At 40.7% G+C, this 25,658-nt stretch overlaps 1 protein-coding gene across 2 annotated transcripts in view; it reads right to left on the bottom strand.

Annotated features, from left to right (window-relative positions):
- The window catches only part of dpp10 (dipeptidyl peptidase like 10), a 251,431-nt gene that overhangs the window by 64,498 nt on the left and 161,275 nt on the right, over positions 1 to 25,658 (bottom strand). For both annotated transcript variants that reach the window (XM_030338686.1, XM_030338687.1), the window contains exons 4-6: positions 19,970 to 20,064; positions 17,127 to 17,201; positions 1,093 to 1,145 (exon numbers count right to left, since the gene is read on the bottom strand). In XM_030338686.1, coding sequence (XP_030194546.1) covers positions 1,093 to 1,145; positions 17,127 to 17,201; positions 19,970 to 20,064 — 223 coding nt within the window. The remainder of the gene's footprint in view (positions 1 to 1,092; positions 1,146 to 17,126; positions 17,202 to 19,969; positions 20,065 to 25,658) is intronic.

Here is a 25,658-nt window from a genome sequence, read left to right as displayed (position 1 = left end):
TATTTACTCATTAGGTCAATTAGGAGACAATTATACACACGATGCACAGCTTATACAGATAGAGCTCATTATGGGCGGATAGGGTTTAGACTTGTTGCCTTAGCTAGATGAGTTCTTAGTTATTCAGTCATTCAATTGGTTAGTTAGCTGGTCCACCAACTTCATGAAAACTCTGATGAGAAACCACACTAAACTCTGACTTTAGAAGAGTTAAGGGACATGCTGGCCCAAGACAAGGTGGTATGCATGACTACAAGCCTCTACAGCGCTGTCGCCAAAATGCTGCCACGGGAGATGGTATCAAAGGTCAAACACAAACTAATCTTCTCGCTGAGCCAGTGACAAGATAAGCTAAATACGTCCTGTCCGGAGACCAACATCCTTTGACCGAGTATCTGGAAATGTTTCCAATTAAACACGTGTAATCAGTCTGGCCAGCCTATTAAATCTGAAGTCAGTGAGTCTGTTAAATTAGTACATATAGCATGGTGCCAGCATCAAAACGTCAAAGAAGTTAGTGATAACTGCCTTTAATGAAAAAGGTAATTTACTCCTGCCAAGTGAAGTCCCTTTCTGGCTCCAGACTTTTAGCAAATCTTACCAACATCAAATAATCCTGTTCATCATGTTCATCCTCTTCATTACCACCATCCACATCCGCACTTTCCACCATTTCCTTCTTTGAGTCATAGCTGGGAAACGATTGTTATTTTCTTTTGAAATATTTTATTTCCTATAGCAGGCCTACATCATTGTGAATAGATCTAAATTCGAGCCATTTTGAATCCAATTGGCTAAAAGTCAAGGCTTGAATGATCAGCTACCTTTACAACATCAGACGTTAGCGTTGTAATCAAAACATATGGCCATATGGTCCAATGAGATAGACCTTGATCTTTACATATTTTTTCCATCTGAGTATTTCATGTAATGGGTCCATCCACATCCTTATCAGGTCAGGGGCAACGACATGCCCGGTGTGAGAGAGAGAGAGGGAGAGAGAGAGAGAGAGAGAGAGAGAGAGAGAGAGAGAGAGAGAGAGAGAGAGAGAGAGAGAGAGAGAGAGAGAGAGAGAGAGAGAGAGAGACTAACCGCGTGTGGATGTTGTAGACGCTGTAGGACGCCACGTAGGAATGCCGGTACACCTAAAGAAATCAGAGAGAGAGAGAGAGAGAAAGAGAGACAGTGGAAACTTTTAACCAGAACACAGGGGCTCACTGAGTGAGTGAGTCAGATAGAGCGAGAGAGTATGAGGGAAAACATAATGTATATTTTCCACTTATAATTTCTTTAATTGTTTTACTATAGAATAGAATAGATTAGAATGGTCTTGTTTGTCATTATACTTAGGTACAACAACATTCCACACGGCCTCTCCAACTGTAGTTAAATTAAGACAAAATAGATCAATTCAAATAATTGCACACAAATCTGCAGCACAGTGTTTATAGATGGTAAGCGTCTGCTACTACAACCTTAAGGCACTACTTAAAATTTGAAAGTTGAATGTTAATAAATCAATTCCAAATCTTTGTGTCTCTGTTTGTCAAAGTACTTGATGTGTCTTTACGTTTAGAAATCACTGTCTGTCGTTTTATAGTTTTAGTTGAGAACTTATGACTTAAGTTTTTGTTGAAATAAAAACAAAAACTGTATATCCTACTATAAGATTGGCTGGGGTCTTGCTCTCCCGAGAGAGGCGTGGCTGGGTGGGCATGAAGGGTTGTGTAACAATCTTTGGATGTTATTGTCTTGCATTTCTGAAAATGTTAAGTTATCTTTTTTTACTGGTTATGTACTTTGGCAATGTAAATCTAAGTTTCCATTGCAAGAAAATGCCAATAAATCTCTTTGGATTCAGTTGAATTAGAGACGAGAGAAAGAGATAGCGAGTCAGAGCTATAGCAAGAGAAAGAGTGATTTAACATCAAAACAAAAAAAGAAAGAATGGGGGGGGGGGGGGTCTCCAGAATCTGCAGACAATACAATCTGCATGGATGACAGCTGGGTGATGAGATTTGTTAATTCCATGCGAGGAACTCATCATGGCAGAACTCATCATGGAGGATCCCTTCTGTGTTGAAAGCCCACGAGAGATGAGAGAGTGTGGAGGAGAAATGGCCTGACAGCGGCACACAGAAAAGGATTGAGAGATAGACAGAAGGGGTAATAGATAGAGAGCTAGAGTCAGGGAGGGAATGAAAGGAAGAGAGAGGACGAGAGAGTTGGGGAGGGACCGAAAAGCAGTGAGAGATAGAGAAGAATAAACTATGGCGGTGACAAAAAGAGAGACCAATAAATGGAGAGAAAAAAAGAAATGGGGGGATTGATACAGAAAGAGTTAAAGATAGATGTGGCATCTGGAACTGTAAAGACATGCAGAACTGTGCAAATTCTGATAGTGAAACTCTAGTTTGCACACGATTAATGCATCTTATTTCGTAGAAAGCAAATGGTTATTACATAGTTAGCACACACGGTTACCAAGTTTTTAGTGCCTAGTAGACATATGGTTGGTTGATTGCCCACTCTTAGCATGTTTAACACACAATTAGCACATGGTAAGCACATGGTTAGCTCACTGTTAGCATATGTCTAACCATTAATGAATGGTTAGCACATGTTTAGCATACAGTTACTAGATAATGAGCACAGGTGTTTTATTTGAGATCTTGAAAATGAAATGCTGTTGAACTCTTAATCCATACACTGATGAGGTAATTACCGGAGCTGGATAAAATATTAGGCAAAACAATATCTCGGATGGACAGCTACACTGATTAGCAGTGATTCGGGATGGACGTGAGAAGGTTCTGTGACTCAGGGCTATGATTGCATGGCTGAAACAGCTGGACCCTTGGCCGTGAATGCTCTAAGAGCAAATCGCAAGATTATTGGTCAAATAAATTGAACTATGGAAACTGTTTCTTAGTGCCCAAAATAATTGTACAATGGTCTGGAAGTATTTTGTATGTATATAATTAATATATAATATAGTATAAATAAAATAAAGTGCACATACTCTGAACACTAGCTACTGTGACAACTTCAATCGCTCAGTGCACAGAAAGCACATGTAAAATAACAACATCAGCGGCGAGTGGCAAGAGAAAGAGAATGAAAAATAAATAAATAAACTTCCTAAGAAACTAATGTCTTTCTCATAGAGCCATTTGAATAAATCAAACACAATGACGACAGGGTATCAAAACCACTGCTGCTGGAACAAGGATTGTAAAGAAGGAATTAAATAAGGCCTTCTGGAATTGAGAAGGAGGGCCCTGTTCCATGTCTTGATTTATGCGTAGCGGTTAAGAACGGCGGCAGGGCTTAGTCGAGTAAGCGGTGCAAATGTTCACTGGATCCGAGATTAATGTGTGATTGGAGCTCACATAAAAATAGCTCTGGAGAGCGGATATGAGTCATAGACCGGTTTGGGATGTTGGTTGGTTGGTCTCTGATGGTTGTTAAAAAAGCCTGCAGTTAAAAAAAATATATAACACCTGATGTCCTGAGAAATAAAACTGCTTTTAATAAAAATAAAATGTCTGTTTTGCTTGATATCCGACCGTCATTGAGTATTTGACGTTCAATATATGTATTTTTATAGTATTTTTCAGTGTACAACGACTGTATCAACCATGTATGCATTTGTTGATTATTTATGAATTAATGAATTATCCTGACTGAAAGCGAGAAACAGTTAATGAGAAAAAACTACACTACCAAAGGGAAATTGGCCTTCCATTTGGTCCCATAGAGATTCTACACATACATACACTGTGCAATGAAATGACATTATGTTGCTATCCCATTACTTTTTAATGATCCCTGGCTAACAACTGTATCAACCATGTATGATACAGTTATGTTAATTCTTTTTATGGCAATAAGACAATAAGTTATCCAACACTAAGTGGAATGAAAGTCAGCTATCCTATAATCAGAAACACAGTTGTTGTTGTTGTTGTTGTATGCCTCCGACTTGAACCCCAAAGATACAGCAATTTTATATTATACTATATTAAATATATTGTGACGCCCTGCCCCTCTCTCTGCCTATTGGTTGTGGGTGGAGATTGGGAAAGGGCGTCAGGCCAATTGGCCACACCTGTGGGGGTATAGGGATCCAGAGATTTAAGGGCTGGGTAGCCATGTGTTGAGTCTCTTTGCTGCTTCTAGGCTGAGCTTTGGGCTCCGTCTTCCACCCGCCATGTGGTCTTAAAGGTCCCATGACATGCTATTTTATGTATTCTTTAATATAGGTATTAGTGGGCAACTAACACAGTATTCAAAGACGTTCCTGAAATTCAGCCGTGGTGCAGAGTTACAGCCACTCCGAGCCAGTCGCACATTGAGCTTCCCCCAAATGCGCTGTTTCGGTGGGCGTGTCAAGGAGGAGGGTGGGGGTGTGGCCCTGAGCAGCTTGCAGCCAGGGACGGTACCATGCGCTCTGTTTACAGTGCATGTATCGCAATGGCGAGGCGCACACAGCCTTTAGCCGTGTTCTGTAAATATTCTAGAACACACGGGAGACCTGGAGCTCTATATCTAAATATTATCATATAGCCTACACAGATATCTATATCATATAATACATATTATCACGGCCAAAAGCTGTGTGAGCCGATATTCCGACGTTCCTGGTTCTTCAACGTCCACATCAATGTGAATACACACACTGTAACGCAAGTGTTTCTTGTCGGTTCTTTGACGTGTCTTGTATTTCCACAACGAGACTGTCGTGGGGGTTATCTGAGCCATGGTTGAGAAGGAATTGGGGGAAAGGAACTTTGGTTTGACTCGCTGAAGTAGGCTACATGAACTGCGACATGCCGCGAGGCACCATCGCCCGGCAGCGGGCAGCCGGCAGCAGGCAGCGCGGAGTTCAGTCGACTTCAGGTTGATGTGAAAGTGGAAGAACCAGAGACGTCGCAGAACCCGTCAAAGTCGTTTGTGATTCATAATATCGTCTGGAGGCGCACACAATATGTTATATGATATAGATATCTATGTATTATATGATATTATTTAGATATAGAGCTCCAGGACTGTAACGCAAGTGTTGTACACTTCCTTGTTATTTGGATAACCGTTAGTTGGTGTGATGGCGCATAACGCGTCGGACTCTCGTCTCTGGTATTTCTACAACGAGACTCGTATTGGGGGTTATCTCAGCCAAAGTTGAGAATGAATTGGGGGGAAGGAACTTTGGCTTTGACTCCCTCAAGAACATGAACCACGACATGGAGGAGAAAGGGATTGTTGGCGGCGAATGTCCCCCGCTTGAGCCCCGCTGAGGGACCACCGCCGGAGGCGGAGGTGCCTAAGCGCTGCCCGGCAAAGATCCCTTTCTCCTCCTTGTCGTGGTTCATGTTCTTGACTTGAGGGAGTCGAAGCCAAAGTTCTTTCCCCCCAATTCATTCTCAACCTTGGCTGAGATAACCCCCAATACGAGTCTCGTTGTAGAAATACCAGAAACGAGAGTCCGACGCGTTATGCGCCAAATAACAAGGAAGTGTACAACACTTGCGTTACAGTCCTGGAGCTCTATATCTAAATAATATCATATAATACATAGATATCTATATCATATAATATATTGTGTGCGCCTCCAGACGATATTATGAATCACAAACGACTTTGTCGGGTTCTGCGACGTCTCTGGTTCTTCCACTTTCACATCAACCTGAAGTCGACTGAACCGCGCGCTGCCTGCTGCCAGCTGCCCGCTGCCGGGCGATGGTGCCTCGCGGCAACCGGCGGCATGTCGCAGTTCATGTACTTCAGCGAGTCAAACCAAAGTTCCTTTCCCCCAATTCCTTCTCAAACATGGCTCAGATAACCCCCACGACAGTCTCGTTGTGGAAATACAAGACACGTCAAAGAACCGACAAGAAACACTTGCGTTACAGTGTGTGTATTCACACACACATATGGCGCTCGCACGGTCGAGTCTCATTGGCGGGCCAACGTCTCTGGGCGGGCCAGGCAGAGTAAGGGGAGGAGCCGAGATTCCTCATGACGTCATGAGCACAGACATTCCAAATCAGCGCGCTTGAGCCTCCGTTTTTTCAAAGGCGAGCAGAACAGCTAGTGCTCGTTTTACACCAAACGCAAGTTTTAGCCACTGGGGGACCATAGGCAGGCTAGGGGAACTCATATTTATGTTAGAAAACCTCACAAAGTGAGATTTTCATGTCATGGGACCTTTAAGTATAATCTCTTTTGTTTAAATATAATTGCTTATGTTTACTTTAACCAGTAAAAACGCGTTACTAATAAACTAGTTTCTCTTTATTTCATGTTTGGACTCCCTTTATTTTGCCACTACCTGACCCGGTGTGTGACAAAATGGGGGCTCGTCCAATTGTTTAGTTTGGTAAGGGTCATTTGGACAAATTCAGCCTGGATGGTCTGAATGTGGTTTGTGTGCTGGCTTTTGCTTTGGGTTCCTAGTAGGAATTGTAGTTTTGCATTAGTAAGTTGTTTGGTTTCAAAGGATTGATTGGCTTATTGGTAGCAACTGTTGAAGCCAAGTCAGTAGCTGCCAGTGTTGGGAGTTCCACATGTGACTTTTGTCTTTTGGATTTCAGTTTTAGGAGGGATTTGGTCGGTGGAGTTTGGAAGTAGAGCATTGTGTCCTTATGTTTTGTTTTTTTGCTTAAGGTTAATGTTTTGGTTGTAATCAATAAAATAAAGGTTGGAACTTTGAGTTTGGTTATTTGGGACGGTCTTGTAATGTGGTATGGAACCATGAATCCCCTGTGAGGCTAAGAAGACTGGTTTCCAATAGGGGGACTGGTCTTGGGGAATTTTAGTGTGGCTGCAAAAGTGGGTAGAGCGGTTGTCTCAGGGAGCACATCCCCGGTGTAAGAGAGGCTCGCTGATTGCCAGTTGCCTTTTTCTTCCCGGTGGGCTAAGTGCATAAATACCCCCCATCAGTAGCGGCACGAAGACTAGGGATGGAGTTAAGGTAGTTATGGGGTCGCTAATGTCTTAGTTAGTCAGGGCTGGGGAGGTTCCATTTTGGTTTGGCTGTCCCAGACTTTGTTAGTGGTTCCAGCTGATATTGTTTTTGTTTTTTTCTTTCTCCTATTCTATTTTGTGAGTGTAGGTAGTCCAGGTATGGCGTCTACAGTGGATAAATTTGTTGACTCACCGTCAGTAGCACTACTGGATCAGTGTACTAAAGACCAGTTACTGCTAATTGCTGAGAAATGAGATTGAGATATTGGATAAAAAGTTAAAGGAGTCTGTTAAGGGAAGTTTGATGGCAGGGTTGCTGGAACAGAGAATGATCCCGGACGAGCCCCCATTTTGTCACACACCGGGTCAGGTAGTGGCAAAATAAAGGGAGTCCACACATGAAATAAAGAGAAACTAGTTTATTAGTAACCCGTTTTTACTGGTTAAAGTAAACATAAGCAATTATATTTAAACAAAAGAGATTATACTTAAGACCACATGGCGGGTGGAGCCCAAAGCTCAGCCTAGAAGCAGCAAAGAGACTCAACACATGGCTACCGAGCCCTTAAATCTCTGGATCCCTATACCCCCACAGGTGTGGCCAATTGGCCTGACGCCCTTTCCCAATCTCCACCCACAACCAATAGGCAGAGAGAGGGGCAGGGCGTCACAATATTTATTAAAGTATGCTTCAAATTGGCTCCAACATCTCTCTTCTCGGAGCTCCCAAACAGTGAGCTACTCTACTACTAATGGAGTACTGCTCACGGAGGAGGGCTCATTGTGTACAGACAGGGATTGTTTACAGGCATTCTGTCAGCTATTTGAGGCTCAAGTTTGCTTCCTTCAGACAGAGCTCTGCAACGTATTAAAGGCAGGGTAGGTTGCCTGAGGCCTTAGTAAACTAAATGCAATGGTGAAATTATTTATATTTTCCTACTTTTATATTCTATACTCCCTGATGTGGGTCACTGATGTGGTCTGACTGTTCACATCTTCTAATAAGACCTATCCAACTCCGGCGGAACCTACTACAAGCTCTCCGCTGTTGCCAAATGAGGAGTAGAGGTAGATGTAGACTAAAGTCATTTTCAAAGTGTCTCTTTTCTCTGTTAAATGAAGTGAACAAAGCACTGACCTTTGTAGTCTGCTCAGCAATGAAATGAAATAAAGCGGTGACATTTTCTTCTTCCTTTACCCTAGCGCTTTCATCGCTAGAGAAGAAGTCAAGTCACCAGAAGAATAACTATGTCAAACCGTGATTCATGGCACTGCAGATTTGATTATAAAAAACTAATATTGAGAAAAAAACATCTGTAGATCAAGACATTTTTAGCTGGTTTAATTTGATTAGGTTTGAATGAGGATATTTGATTCTATGCCAGCTATGGAATTAATTTTCTTTGTCTTCCCTAAACATTTGCTTTGTTATTGTGATCTTCTTTGAAGAGTTTTGAAATGCGTTACTGTAATTATTATTATGGTTATCCTTCTGCACTTTCCCAGTATTTATATTGCTGGTGCTATTTGTTCCTTGCGATGTTTCACTTGTTTTCACGTGTTTTAAGATGTAAACACTTTGAAGAGAGGCCTGGGCCTCAAATGTAAACTATGGAACTGAAATGGTTTGAACTGCAAACACAATGTAGGAATGATAGCAAAGTGTTATGCACTACAGCATGATTTGGTTCCTTGTGACTGTTAATGTTGATTGATCAATATTTGCATCTAAATGATGTAAAACTAAATGATAAGGTTTTTTTTATTCCCCTTTTAAGGAGGAAGTCATCCAGTGAATTACACCCTGAAGAAACTGCAGTTGGCTCTCAATACCATCCCTATTGAGTCACGTGTAAACAAAGTGGTGGAAATCAATAGTCTCCAACGAGGAGCTGTGAGAACCGACTGACCTGCAGAGGAGGTTCAGGGTTAAGGTCAGCCAGAGATCTCCTCCAGGGAGCTAGTTAACTCTCTTTTAGTCACAGCCAGCAACTCTTCTTATTTACCACCTGGTGCAAGCGTTGGGCTTCTTGGGACTACGACCAACTGTCTAACTGGCATTAAAAACGTGAGGGTGAATCGCTAAGCTGGTTGGTTCATTCTGGATCATCAATAAGGAAGTCATAAAGATGAGCCAGCGATGTATTGGTTTTCTAAACAGGTAGGATGACGACAGTTCCATGAAACAACTGAAGAAATAACAGAACCATCACAGACTGCTTAAACCTGAGGTAGTTGAGTGGGGCTACGAAATGGGCTGCTATGATATTATAATCATATATTACCTACAGCATTAGATGCTATTCGATAACCTGTCAATGTCTGTGTAGGTTCCCAAATAGATTGGGAGTAAATGTATTCCAATTCATTTAAAATGTAATCAAAATAAATCAACAATGTGTAATGTTACACATTCTGTTACAACATATTCTAAAGATTTTTATACTTTTGAACTTTCAAGATGTTTTAATTTATTGAATAAGCTACTGCCGCTCCTCGAACACTCCTGTTTGTTAAAAGCCAAATGTACTTAATAAACGTGTTCTCTTATCCACTGTTGGTGTGATCAGATGGAAAGTGGTGAACTGAAAGATAGCACCACCAGTACCGAAGCCAAAATATAAATGTACTTCTAGAATACTAAAACGTTGGGGCGAGAGGTGGAGTTGACCGGTTTTGTGTTTTTTTTCCATGATAAAGGATTGTCTGCAAAGACACTGACAGACGCAATCTCTCCCTTCTCCCCTTTGTTATATTGGTGCTCTCCCATGAGGCTGTCTGGTCCTTAATTTCGTGGTGGAGGTAAACAAGGTTGGAATTGGAATCTGAGTTTGGGGTTAAGGGTGCTTTCTTTGAGATGATTCAACTTTGATAGCAGAAGGAAGATTGTATAACTCATCATTCAGATGTATGAAAAAAACTCTACACTATGTATTTATGGTTAATACATAAAGTATATATATATATATATATATATATATATATATATATATATATATATATATATATATATATATATATATATAATTATGATATGGTACATTTCCCAGGTCCCGCTCCCCCTAAACTCCCCCAGTCACTACACGACTTTCCCTCTACTGTAAAGCTTGCTGCAGAGAAAGCCAAATGCAATAAGTCAGAAATCATAATCAAGGGCCCAGACCCCTTACCCGCAACACTCAGGAATTCACACTCAATAGTGATGTTTAAACCTTCGCCACTTCCACCCCAGTCTGTTACCTTGGAAACATCCTTCACCCCACCTTCTCCCTTCTACCCCTGTAAACCACATCACCAACACAGCCTTCTTCCACCTCCGTGCCATTGCCCGACCTCCATCCCTCCGAAGAATCAGGAGGATTCTTAACAATTTCCATTGCATAAATGGTCGATCGCTTGTGCACCGCAACAAGTTCTTCCCCCTTCCAGCAGGTGTCAACGGTTACACAACTTCACATTCACTCACGCACACACGGTACATTCTCGCTTATGTCCAAACCAACTACAGCAAGCTGCTAGCAAACATGGATACATGGCTTAAATGCCCCGTTTTTTTCGCTATGGATTTAAGTCCAGGGGAGTCCAGTGAAAAGGGTGAAACAGGACTAAACAGACTAAGTATTTTGTTTGAATTCATTTCTACGTCCCAGGATCCAAAGCATATTTAAAGGAAGCTAAACCATCTACAGCGGCATCAGAGCACGGCAAGAGAAGGGATTAATTGAGAACTGTCAGAATTCAGATTTAAGAAATGTGTTTTTGGGGGAGAAAACGGAGGGTTTTACCATCATACCTAGATTTAAAACACACCAAAAAACGGTTTTGGATTCACTGGCTTTTAACATGTATGACAAAGTGAATGTTTTCATCAAGAAAGTCAAGCTATGGGAGAGGAATTGTGAGGGTAGAGATGCGAGCTGGTTCCCACTGCTTGTAACCATCTTGCCACCACTAGCAGAAGCCCTACGGTGAAAATGGTGAAAGCACATCTTTTCTCTGAAAAGCCATTGACAGAGTTTGGTATGATGTTGAAATGGAATATCCTGAACTGGTATGACCTTCTGGCATGGCGAAACACAAGACAGCTACACAAGACAAAAAAAGTTGGGAACCACTGCTCTATAGAACCACACACAAGGTCCTGAACAAAACTCTGCCACCAGCCTTCTAACCAGAGAACACCTCACCCAAGTCCTCCTTGACCTCCACTGGAGGGCCAAGCACTGACCCTGGGGTAAAAAGGCCTTCCCCCCCCCATGTTTTAATTCCTAATTATTATTTATGTAATGTAATGACCTCGCCGGTCTCTTAATGCACACATACACCGACCAGCCCAATTCTCCCTTCTTTAAAGCCTCGCCAAGCCCCTCCTACTTGCCGCTTTGATTTGCCACCCACATCGATTGACAGGTAGAACATTACAACTTGCACACGGATCAACTGGCATAATGGAAAAAATAATAAAACGATTGACATGAGCAAACACATAGCACCAAACCTCTTAGAGTCGCAGGGTTGCTACAATATTATTAAAGTTTTCTGCCTGTTTTTATCCGATTGTATGTAAAGTGTCTGAGAACTTTGATAAGTGCTAAACAAATTAGATGGGTTATTATTATTATCATTGTAATATTATTATGAATATTAGGAAAAGACAAGCGTGCAAGAAATTAGGAGCAGCTATCAAAGCTGATCAGCCCCAGATCAAGATCAGTCAGACAGGGGGGCATGTAATCCTGTATTGAGGTGAGTTGAAGAGATCGGCATGTCTTTTAAAGAAGAAGAATCTGGTTGACTCGTTAGAGAGTAGAACATTTTTATCATTGGAGTTGTTTGGATAATACAGATTATCGTTAATAAATTATGGTTGTATTTAAATATGGGAAAGTCGCAATGGATTGAAGAGAATATACATCAATAACAATTAATATATGGATCATTGTGACAGGAATATTTGCTGATTTAATGGGGGATAGGATCAACAGAAATATATGGGGCTTAACAGAAAATAAGGTGTGGACATATACAGGTGTAACCAGGGATGATTGTGAATAAACTGAAATATCTATTTAGTGGAGATCAAATTGGAGAACTATGTGTTGGGTGTATTGATCATGTCTTCTATTAATAGCAAGTTGGTCAAACACCTACAAAGCACAACACATGCACTACTATACTCTAATGACAATAAACAACCACATACAATGTTAAATGTTAAAAATTCAACAATATATATTGTGTAGAATGTCAATATCCTTGAGTCTGCAGTTCGTTTTTTGGGGGGGGGAAATGGATTTACAAGCATGTGTTGATATGACATGGAGGATATACCAACATAAATATTGTTTACACATTGCTGTATCCTAACAAGAACCCGCATTCATCCGCCCCAGATTCTGCATATATGTATGTGTGTATATATGTGCTGTTCCCGGTATACGTTTGTATAAATGTCTAAGCATGTGTGTGTGTGTGTGTGTGTGTGTGTGTGTGTGTGTGTGTGTGTGTGTGTGTGTGTGTGTGTGTGTGTGTGTGTGTATGTGTGTGTGTGTGTGTGTGTGTGTGCGTGCGTGCGTGTTCCTCTGTCTGATTCTTTATTGTGTTTCTATAGTGTGTGTCAGTGTAAACCCTGGAGACAAAGCCGTGGAGTGTGTTGAAGAATAAACAGCGAGGGGTTTTATTTATTTATTTCTCTCGCTCCCGTGGATAAAGGACAGCTTGGCGGGGGGTTTGAGGGCAACAGAGAGGTCCAGCTGTGTTCCACAGAGCTGTATTTCCCCCCTTTCTTGCCCGGAGAATGGCTGGAAACACAAGCGGTGACAGTCCAGTGGTCACCTCCTCCGTGGCCACTGGAGCCGTTTAACTTAAGTTGAGTCGACAGTGGCTTGCTGAAGCACAGATGAAGTGTTGGGGGGGAATTAAAATGGTTTGTTTGCCATTGTTGTTCAGCACCTTCTTTGCACAGCTGAAATCATAAAGCTTGGGATAGAAGGTGAAACTAACTTGCCGAAAAAAATGCTTATCAAGTCGTTTTAGATAAGATTAAAAACTGAATTGTTATAGGTTTTATTTATTGCCTTGTTATATTTGTGAACTTGAAAACTATTATCCATAATCCAAGATAGGAATATTCCTTATTGAAATCCTTTGTTACAGTTCCTGTATTTTCCTTCTGGGCTTTAATGCAACTTGTTATAATGCCTTTAGTGTTGGACTGAACTAGGATTAACAGTCATAGAACAGTTACAACTAAAAACTAGAACTGCAAGCAGTTATGCAGGGGTCCAAGAAGTGTGCATTTCGCCGGCACAACGCAACAAGAAATGTGCGTTTCGCCGGCACAACGCAAAGCATGTGTTCAAAACGCTACCCTGAACCTGTGGATACAAAGGATTTGACTGTGGTAGGAGTAGCGAGAAGTCAGTGTAGCGTTTTCGCGGCGAAATTTTGTAGAAGATATACAATTTCCTCGTTTATTGCGCCCCCTAATGGCGAAACTTTCCGAAATCTTTTTCGAACGTCACTAAGGGTAACACCGACATGTGTGTAAAATTTGGACTTGATCCGATGTCTAATTTTGGTATTTTTCTGGATTTTTGATTTTCAACGTAAAACGTAGCTAATAAACAAATATTCAAAATGCTACCGTTTCGTAATCTAAGGTCGGATCAAAAAGTGTTTGAGTTTTTCTTTTCGTGTGCGTCTGAAGATGTCGTGTGCAAAGTTTGGTGTTGATTGGTCGGGAAATGTGGGAGGAGTAGGGAAAAAACAGTTTTGCGGTTTTCGCGATTTTGCGAAAAAAAATTATCTACGCAAATGGGCGTGGCCTATGCCAAAAGATGCAGCAGACTCCAGTGAATATGTGCGTACAAGTTTTTGACTGTGGGAGGTTCGGTGTGGGAGTTATAGCCCCAAACGCGTATTCCTTGGTATAGCGCCACCTAGGGGCCGGCGTGTCTGGATTTTGTCGTCTGCGTAGTCCTCACGGACCTGGATCTAGTCATGCAATTGGCGTGTGTGCAACATTTACGGTTTGGGCTGTATTCCCACTTTTACGGGGGAATAATAATAGGAAAAATCCTTACAAAAACAATAGGGATCCAACCTGTTGGCTTGGACCCCTAAATACATTTCCTGCAGAAAATGTGGTGAGTGCTGTAGCACAAAGTGTAAGTAAATTAGGTTGAAAATATTTTTTAATAAAGCCACGTAGATTAAGACATAAAGAAACGTTAGACGGCTTAAATCAAGTGAAGGGATTTGTCCACACAAAGCCGATTTTTTGGTGAAACCGCATAGGCTTGTGCGTTTCGGCCGACCGTCCAGACGGAGCCGGCGAATCCAGTGTCCGAAACCGCATATTTCTGAAATCACCCTCGGAGGTGGATTCAAGTCTATCCGGATAGTAAGGATTTGTGTGGACGCCTGAAATGCAAACGATGACGTCATTAGCCCCCCACCAGCTGGGGGACGTCGGAGTTGCGTTGAACTTTTTATTTATCATTTTATTTGTATTATTTTTGTAGCTTTAAACCCTTGATAAATGTAATAACTAACTGTACATTCAAAAGTATTTCTACTAAATTGAAAAGGTTGAATCTCCTCGTGACTGAATGTTTGTATCCAGCGCGCAGGCAGTATGCGTGCAGGCTTGATGCGCTCCACTTTTTCTGTGGAGAACCAGCGCCTTGAATATTTACTACAGCGTTTCTACAGCTCGATACGGTTTTACAATGACTCCGTCTTTACGGAGATATTCCTGAACCGCATAAAACAAAACCGGAAAGTTTTCGCCCGTTTCGGCTCCATGTGGACGGGGCCTAAATGGAGTAAACAATGTAAACATGCACACCATTTAAAACAATTTAAATGGTGGGAAAGAAATACATTGACAGCTGAATGGAAAGCGCAAAGCATTGCTCAAAATGCAGAAATGTAAAAGGAATTGAACTGAAGAATCTGAAATAGCCGAAATTGTACGTACTCGCCTTATGCTAATTTGTCAAGCCTAACGTTATACAAGTTGTCCAATTGGGCGGGAAAATCGCCCAATCTGGCACCGCTGCCTGAACGCCGTAAAAAGTAGTCCAATCACGATCTAACCTCAGCGTAAATCAATGAGATCAACTAATAAACAAGCCGACAGAACTTAAACTGTGATTTTGAAAATAGTTTAAAGGTAATCGAAATTCTGTTTTCAGATTATTGAAGGTACAATTGTGTTGGTTTGTTAAACATTTGAACGAAGGTTAACGACAAATTATTGACCAAGTTACGAAGTCTGAATTAGTAAGTGTCAGAGAATGGGCGGATGGCTCCGCATTGACTTCCATTGTAAAAAATAGTATTTTAAAAGTAGAATATCTTAAAAGTATAAAATATTTAAAAAATCTGAAAAGAAGCGTGTGATTTCAAGCAAAGTTGAGGAAGGAGATACTGTAGGTCCCAAAGTTTGTAGAGAATAATTAAGAGGAATGATAAAAAGAAAGAGAGAATAAAACTTAAGAAGATCAATAGTTGAGCGCTGCATGCAGCACTCACCTAATATATTTTATGTTGGACTGAACTAGGATTCATAGACATAAAACTGTTATAATGCCTTTAGTATTGGACTGAACTAGGATTCATAGAACAGGGCGTGTCTGAGAAGTGGATGTGTTTCTTGTGCCACTGTACTTGACTGTACTTTTCTGTCACAATCGCGTGCGAAGCCACGCTGACAGTACAGCCACGGCCCAGCAGTCCAAGCAGCATTGAGGCCAGTGGTCCTGTCCCATCTGTCGGGGCATCAGAGTGGGCCTTGGACCCTCAAATTCCAGCAGGTTTTCGGCCCCATGGTCTTCCCTGCTGGCCTTAAGAGACATTCTAGCTTTGGTCTCATCAATCAGTTTTTTTCCACCCCCATATAACTCACGTGGAAATGCACATAAATCATGGAATTATTGGCAGGATTTCTCTAACATATTAATAATCTGTCCTTTTCTCACCAGTCGCTGCTTCTTTCCATGAACAAACCTGCTACCGCCGTATTCAACCAAGTTGTCCTACAGGAACGTTCTGCAGTGGATTTTTGTTCAGCCTTAGTTAGATTCTCACTATCTTTCACTAATAGTTGGAATATAGTTTTTTCTATAGGCTTTATATTTGCCTGGTGTCTATTAGGGAATAAAGATCCCTAAAATACTTTTAGACTCTCTCTCCGAGCCTGGGTCCTGGTTAACCCAAACGTTAAACTTTTCTATAGGCTGCATGATATGAATTGAAGGAAAATAAATGTTGTTGTTGATCAAATCTACTAGATACTATTTATACAAAAGTGTTAACTGTAAGATAGATGGGTGATGTGGTTAGAAGTTTATCTATTAGCTTTTGCAAGTACTTGCTACATTAACAAGTCCTGGCTATGTTGCTAATACAGTTCACATCAGCTAGTATTAGCTACATTTGCTGGAACTAGGAATATTAGCTACTGGCTACATTAAATCATACCTTGTATTAGCTAGTAATGTCCACATTGGCTAGTATTGGCTACAAGAGCACGTCCTGCCCAGATGATCCGTCACAAAATCCTGATTTCCAACCTCTCATTCAGAGGCAAAGTAGTTCAAAATAATCTTCACATTCCTCATTATTTGAGTCCAATCCCTGATAGATTTGATTGTCTAATTTACATATTCCAATCGCCTACATTATCATAAAATGATGGCTGGAATGGCTGGACTAGGTGTTTATGCAAATTGTATGGCAAAACAAGGAACGCCATTGTGCATACATATCTCACAATCCTTCCAGGGGAATTACTCAAAAGTATTCATGAACGTGTGAGGTAGAGGGAAATCTGGAGTTTCCAGAGAGAGCAAAACAGAGAAGAGAGAAAGAAAGGCCTCAATAGTGGGGCAGCTTTGCAAATTGTGTTTGCTAGATGTGGAATCTCGTTTAATGCTGCCTATCTATGATTTTCCGCGTAAACCATTAGCATGAATGTGACTGGCAGCCATAAACACTGATGCATTGTGAGAAAGTAACAAAGCCCAAGAGCTAACAGTGTATGCCAACCCCATGAACAGAAGCACTACTTTGAAAGGAGGGGGATTTCCAAGGAAGTTAATATAGAGAGAGGCATTTGAAGAAATGCTGGCCTTCCATCAGGGACTTACCTGTTTCACATCATAAGCAAAGAGGACGTACTTCAAATCAGGAGAGATTGAATACTTTGCCACATTGAAGTTAATCTGTTGGAAAAAGCACAGGAAGAAAGGGATTAAAATACAGATATTTCATGTCTTTCTTTGGGATTAGAAATTGTTGACAGCCCTTACAATATCAACAAAGGAATACTGAAACTCCCTATTTGCATTCGTAAATTCTTTGGGTGATCAACTCTTAACCCGGGACTTAAAGACAACCTTGAAATGCTGTGTATGTAAGTGAACTCGCGGTGTTCCAGACACTAACCATTAAAAGGCACAGTAAAAACCGCAGAAGATAGATAAAACAATCACTGGTGGTATAGGTCTTACACACATACCAAAATCATTTTTCTTTCATAAAGAAACATTAATACATTAAATAACCCAGACTGTTTGTTTAGGCAGCTCACACTTAGCTCCATCGTGCACACATACACCACCATACATGCCACCAGTGGCAACTACACAATTCCAACAATCAAAACAAACTCAAAACAATACACAGTACTATGTAGAGCTATTGTTGATTGGAACTCCCTTCCAGATCATATTTAAAAAATCCAGAACAAAGCTATCTTCAAAAAACAAGTGAAGAGACACCTCATGGCTATTTGCACTGAATGCCAGTATGTATTACTAAATTTTACTTTTATTTAATATTTACTTCTATTTTTTATGTTGTTTGTTATGTATGCTGATGGTTTAGTTATCCATTCTTGTTTTTTTTATCTGTTGCCTTGCATGTTGATTTCTTGTTAGATGTAATGTGTGGACCCCAGGTAGAGTAGCTGATGTCTTCTGCATCAACTAATGCAGAAGGATCCAAATAAAATCCATAAATCCATAGACACGGTGTCCAGACTGCTCAAAGTAATCCGTACGTTCTCTACTCACAAGACAGTCTTAGGCGGTGTCACTGTATTACGGTATCCTGGAACACCCCGATATAAAAAATAAAAGGGACATTTATAGCAGCATACTGCTGCTGTGGGCGTGTATTAAAAAAAACACACAACTCAAGTTTGCAAGTATTATTATTATTATTAGTTAATATAAGTATTATATTTTTAATATAAGTTTTCAAAATATTGGATATTCAACAGATATAGACGCATCGGTGTATCTAGCGAGTACCCTGTAAAGTACCCTACCATAAACAATATAAAACCTTCTGGATCTGAATCTGGATTATCATGGATTAAAATTGCTCTTTAGAAGTGTATCCCACTAGATCTACAACAGTCAAAATAAGATCCAAAAAACCATGGCCGGTGTGGGTTTAACGCATGCAGGGCCCTATCTTGCACCCACGCAGTTGATGATGTGGATTGTGGAAACAATTATTTTCCATAGGGGCTGCACGAATGAACACTGTAGTAGGCTATGCCATGCGTTAAAATAATAATAATAACAATAATGAACTCGAGCAACATAGGCTTAATCCCAGCATTCCAAACCAAAAGGGTAAATTATAACGTTGGTTAAATTATTTGGGAAAGAAAAGCGGATACATCGGTAAGAAGTAGTAGGCCTACTTTAAAATCAATGCATCTGCAAACACCGTATGGCAAACACATATTTTTTTGACACAGACATTGTCTACAAGTCCATAACTTTGAGGATTTGATCGTGAGAAAACATAGTTTTACCGCAAGTGACTGTTGAAAAGAATGAATGAACACAAGTCGATAACGATAATCTATACAATACTGGTAAGAAACGATGTGGACTGCATATCATATATGTGTTAAGTTCTCTTTGCCAAAATTTACATGACAATTCAGTGTTTCTGAAGTTGTAGACAGAAACACTATTCAATGTGTGAATTAGGCCTATTATTCGGGCATAAACTGAGCCATTTGAAGTTTGAAATTCATCTGGTCATGCATCTGTCTCAGTGGATACTGCAAACGTGCTGTAAAAATATCCCCTCGTCAAGTTAAAAAACGCTGGCTCTTTAAGGGGATTGGAGATGGAACTCTCATTGGTTTGATGCACGTTATGCCCAAAACACACCTACAGGTTTCAGACCAACCCATTTTAGATTTGTGTCGGTTGCAGGCATCAAGAGGCATTTATCCGCCGGTATAATAGAAACAGAGCCAGAGATCCGCCCACAAGCTACTTGCGTTTCGCGCTTCTCATTTGAGTTTCAGACCGTTAAAATAGGGCCCGCAGACTGTATATAATACAGGCTTTCCATGCTTTACATATGTGTACATTGTTCGAAATTATGCTGACATTAAAAAAACGAGTGCACAAGTAGGTGATTTGGATCAACTCTATGGAAGAAAGGTGCATATATCCTATCCGGTCATTATTCTATAGGCCATAAGTATTTCAACTGAGCAAGATTTGTTGAAGTTGGCAAATTGCATACAGACACAAAGCATTGTAGGCTAATGTCCTACACGCTACAATGACTTCTTTCACAAGCAGCTGAACATTAGTTTTTTTATGATTATTATTTAAAAAAGAGGACACTATACCGTCTTATACCATGGTGAAATGTCAGGGAGGTATGAAGGTATGAAAAAATGTATACCGCCCAAGCCTACGCACGTTATTCCAGGCAGGTAATGAAAAGTCATTGCTTATATTATAAACACATAAAAAAATAAACACATATCACACATTTTGTTTGAATAACAACCAGATATTGGCTATTTATGCATTTGAAAAATCGATTGGTAACATAGTTTTTCTCTTTGCCTTGGAGTTAGCTTGTTACCAAAAATTACGGGTTAGCATGAAAGTAGTGTAACATCAGTGAGGGGGGAGTGGGTGGAGGGGGGCATCTTCCTACTTACAAACGTTGCGTTCGTCAGAAGGATCTCACTTTCATTGGTTAGGATGTTGAACTTGATCACATGGCCTTCTGGGGTCCTGTAGATAACTTCGGAGTCTGAAATACATAAGACAATAAAACATGTTTGCCGTCTCACAAGCTTTCAAAACAAAAGAGACAAGGACTTCACAAAGCGATGACTTCCATTGCATTGGCCATTGAACATTACAAAGAAATCACACAGACAAAATATTGGTTCATTGTTCCCACAAAAAGAGAATCTGTACAAAGACGTCAGCGCTAAAAAACAAGCCTCGAGTTTGAACTACTACTGCAACCATGATGTATTTTCACATCATTTCACATGAATCGCTGATCTGAACAAAAAAAGCATTTTTTTTTCTAAGGAAAGAAGAACCTTCATTGTTCTCTACTGATGAGAGACAGGCTCGTTCCATCAAGCAAAGCGGGACAATATCGTCTGTGCCCTTCAAGCGGTGGCACACTTTGCATGTTGTTGGTTTTTGGTCCTATGATTCCATTCAGTAAGCATCCCCCCAAAAAAATGTCAAGCAGCAAGGGAGACATGGCAGAGTTTTTGTTGAAAAACGCTTTCATCAGACACAAAACAAACAACAACTACACATATGCAACGTATACAATGTGTAAAAAACGACACGCAGGAATGGATTTGGATCCATAGACACTGACGCAGTGATACACCCCTGCCACACACTCACACACACACACACACACACACACACACACACACACACACACACACACACACACACTACACTCATCTACAACTGAACCCAAAAACTAGGTACTGGAGGAGGTATAGAATCTGACAATAGCCCTCGCCAATGCGGGTGTCTAATACCAATAGCAGGTCACAAAATATGCTAATTAAGTGAAAAAATATAGCGACTCAGATAAAAATTGACCAATACAAGCTGGCGGGAGTCCTTTGTCCAGAGACTATGATTTGGCCTCATTGTTACACATTTAAAACCAGTGGGTGTCTTCATCTTAGTGAGGAAGAAGCTAATTAATTAAAATAATCTGTGAAATTTAGCAAGGTAATCAGTGGCCGTTCACGTTTACAAAGCAAATTTCCATTCTCAGTATACCATCTGGATATGCAAATGAGAATAAACTAGAGTTTCATATAATTCCACATCACACACATGCATACACACAAGTGTTTACACACAAGTGAGCGAGTGTCTGTTTGTATTGTATGTGTGTGAGCGAGTGTGGCTGGTTGCTGTTGAGAGTTTGATTCTTTACGGATGTATGTGTATTGTGATTCAGTGTGCATGCCGTGCATGTCTCCTGTTGAAAGTGCGTGTGAGTGAGTGCGTGTGATTGTTCTAAGATGTCTTCGAAATGGCCATCATAAATGGGCGCCGTATCAACCAATCAAGCATCTGACCAAGGTGAAGGGTTAACGATGAAACTTCCTGTTGTCTGACACATGAAACATAACGTCCTTTCCTTTCCCTGGTATCTCCATCCGCTGCTGTGCAGTCTTCATATTCCTAAAAGTTTGATCAATAATTGTTTGGGCCTTTCTGTGATCTTAAGCAGGTCTGACGTTAGCATTCTTCCTCTCCCGCTCTCATCAGAGAGAGGCGGTTGATCCCGTACGACAGGAAGTGCCAATAAACCTGCCTCCGGGGCGTCCTCTCCCCGATTAAGACACTCAATGCAAAGTGCCAACGGGGGAAGGGAGGAAACAAAGGACTTGTCAGATTGCTTTTATTTCAAAGTCTGATTTATCTTGTCTGATCACTGATTGCAGCTCTGATTCCCATGCTGGGGAACGTGAACAGGCAGTTGGAACCCTGTTATTGATTTGTTCATTGTCCAGATCTGTTGTTTATAAAGAGAAGGAAAGCAAAAGTAAAGGGGTGATTTAAGTGTGTGTGTGTGTGTGTGTGTGTGTGTGTGTGTGTGTGTGTGTGTGTGTGTGTGTGTGTGTGTGTGTGTGTGTGTGTGTATGTGTGTGTGTGTGTGTGTGTGTGCATTACTGTTGTACTATGCTACTATAATGTTATTAATGTTGTAATATTGATAGTATAGTTGAGGCATCTTCAAAATGCTCCCACTTTAAAAAAAAACACATCCTGATGGATCAACAAACACTATTTCAACATTAAGATATCCAGTTTTGGTTAGAAATCCATCAAATTATGGTGTCCTATTGTCTTGAACAGCTGATACTGTGGGCAGAGACCAATTGTCGCAATATATCTTTGATTCGAAGACAGACAATCCATCTTATTCACAGCAAGAAGAATTTAAAAAAATAACATCTATGTCAGCAAAGGCTTCTTGGACTTTGTGAAGAAGGGAGGAGAGACCTATGAGTCCTGAGCTCAGAGTGGCCAGAACAGGGAACAGCGGAAAGACCGGCCTCTGGTAAAACAGGTTATCAGCCTGGGACTCAAACCCAGGCCGACTGAACTGGGGCTTTAACTACCTTTGATATCAAGTTTGACAAGGAAAGGATTGGTATAAATCTCCCTTAATGTTCATATTATAGCACTGTCAGAAACCCAACTGACACTACTTACTATGATTCTGATTGAAGGATATGGTTGTATAGACGATACGCTTTTGCGGGAGCCAATCACCAAGCTGGCTTTCCCCCATGGCACTCTATTGGCTGGTTAAACACAATGATGATCCGTAAATCCAAGTAAAGAACCAATCAGGCTATATGATATTTCTAATTACTTTAACAATTTCTTCATCAACAAATTTCACAGCTTATGATTGTGCATGCAATTAGATGATGCAAATTAAACATGCAACATCATTTACAGTATAATGAGGGATAAGACATGTTTAACCCTTACCAATTTCGAGACTGCTTAATGATTCAAGTCTTTGAAGATACCACTATCGATACTTTTCTATGATTGGAAAAGATAAGACAACTATCAAATCTGAACAGAACTGGTATTTATTTTTTGTTTAACTGAGTTAAACAATAATTGTATCCTGATATGCTTATTATTTCTGAAGGAGTAATTGACAGCCTTTTACAGGCTATTTTAGAAGTGGTGTAGTAGGCATACTTATTTATTTATTAAACGAATATGTCCCCTCTCTGTCCCACAATATTAATCTCTCAGTAAAAGTGTATTTGAGTATTTGAGGAAATATGGGAGGAACATGAGTATCACTGTCGGGGACATCGCTGTATCTCCATCACCAACTGCCAGAAACCATGGTATGGCACTGGACAATCAGTTATGCTGCACGGCAAACATCACTACGGTGGCCTGATCCTGCAGATTTGCCCTCTACAACATCCGCAGGATCCGGCCCTACCTCACGTGGGAACAAGCTAGTTTCTGGTCCAAGCACTCGTCATCTCCTGCATCGACTAGGCTACTGCAACTCGCTCCTGGCTAGACTCCCTGCCTCCGCGATTAAACCTTTGTAAACTTACAATATGTACTTATTATAAGATGCTTTGGATAAAAGAGTCTGCTAAATGCCCTAAATTTAAATGTGGATATAATATGGCAGCCAATCCAAGGCTGAATGATGCTGCATACCGTGCCGGTTAATGTAGGAACATCACATTATTTGCAGTCTCCTCTATCGTGCATGGATTAATTTACAAAGTTAACTCATAAATCCATGAAATATTTTTTTTATCTCATCTTAGTCCAGGATACTCAAACCTTTATCTTGCTATTGAAAAATTCTTTATAACCTCTGTAGCTGTGTTTAGACCTAAGCATAAAAAACATGGTGCAGGTTCCATCTTGTTTCGTCAAAAAGCATGCCAGCCGGAATTTCTCATTCGCTGTTTAGCCAGCAGCCGGGGTTTATTGAGAACTCTTAGACGTTCTGTCACACATGGAGTACTGTCCTGTTATCTCGTCAAGTAGGCCTACTGCTGACAGATATCCAAAAAAACATACAATTGCACGGAAAATAACAGGCAGATTTGCTATTCATTGCTCCTTCCGTAATAATGTGTTTGTGATGCATTAAAAATTGTCTGGTTTATCACGCAAAATGCTATTTATAAAAATACCCTAAGGGCCCTATCTTGCATCAAGCGCAATTTACTTTCTACACCGACGCATTTATCTTTGCTAGTTTGCAGCCAATTTTCCCCCGCAGCGAACCCGTGCCACTAAACTTGCGCCCTGAGAGGCGCGTCGGTGAAAAGCAGAGGCGTGTTCCAGCGCAAATGATACATGGTGCTATCTTACAGATCGATAAAGCAGTTGCGCAATTGACTGACAAATACCTGGTCTAAGTGCATTAGCGGATAGCGCAGTTGGTGTTGCTATTTTGACGTAGCATCGCAGGTCGGAACTGCATTGCTGCAACATATGCTTACACACAAGTAGGCTATACACAGCACATTACATGCAAACGATTTGCCCAATTTAAATATTACGACAATGATGTGGATTGTGGAAACATCCAAATCATAATAATAACAATTATAAACTCGAGCAAAGTAGGCTATATCCCAGCCTTCCAAAACAAAATCTCCTTTTATGGTAAAGAAAAGGTTGGTTAAATTATTTGTGAAAGAACAGCTGATACAGCGGTAATAAGTTGCATTTAAATCAATGCATCTTCAAAACGTACAGTCCATGGCAATGTAGCCTACATTAACGGGGGGAAACATGCATATTAGGAACACAAGTCGATGTAGATAATGTATACAATACTGGTAAGAAATGATGTGTGTTAATGTATTGCCACATATCATTAAATAGACCCACAGCTGCGGCCACAATACCGCATATCATATGTGTGTTAATTATTCTTTGCCGCAATTTACATGACGACTCAGTATTTCGGAAGTTGTAGAAGAAAACACTATTCCATGTGTGAATTAGGCCATATTATTTGACCATAAACTAAGCCATTTGAAGTTTGAAATTCATTTGTTCATGCGCTGTCAACATATCAACTTGTCAGGTTCAAATGCGCTTATGGGTGCTGGCACTCTCATTGGTTTATTGCACGTTACACTCAAACCACACCTACGGATAATTAGGCTACTACAGGGCAACCCTTTTCAGATTTGCGTCGAGTGCAAGTATAATTTATAGCAACAGTGGCAGAGCCCCACCCACAAAATTACTTCAGTTTTGCGCTTCTCACTTGCGTTTCAGACCGTTAAAATTGGGTTCCTATATTTCTTTGGTGAAACACCAGTATATACTGTTTTTTGTCATAAATGTAGAGGCGTCAAGTGAGCAGTGGTCATGTGGTGGTAGCAAGCCCATGACCAAAGGCCATGGTGAGTCCTCTACAGAGCATCTTCAGACAGGGAACACCTCACCTCACCTCACTCATACTTCGTTACCTGATGTGACATATTTTGTGGAAAGATAAATGATTTTAGCAAATTAATGTTTGGTATGATACTACAAATCATCAGTAAAGATAGTTAACAGCTATATCACTGGCCGACTGAAAGCGTTCAGGGAAGACTGTATATCAGCGTGATGCAAAGCTGTCTCAAAAAACCGATCGCATTCCCGAGTTAGTTCGTTACTGTTCACCATGTAGGGCCTACGGTAAATAAGCAATATAAATACGGCCCCAAGCAGGCATGCAAAGAAAGAGACCATGGGCCCCTGGCCTCCGGGCCAGTGCAGCTAAGGCCCCTTGATTTATTCCTTGATATATGTTTATGTTTTTACAGCCCTTGGTCA

Source organism: Gadus morhua, chromosome 17, assembly GCF_902167405.1.
Source record: "Gadus morhua chromosome 17, gadMor3.0, whole genome shotgun sequence".
Lineage (NCBI taxonomy): Eukaryota > Metazoa > Chordata > Actinopteri > Gadiformes > Gadidae > Gadus > Gadus morhua.
Note: the sequence above shows the minus strand (reverse complement) of the source record. Positions and strands in the feature narration are given on the sequence as shown.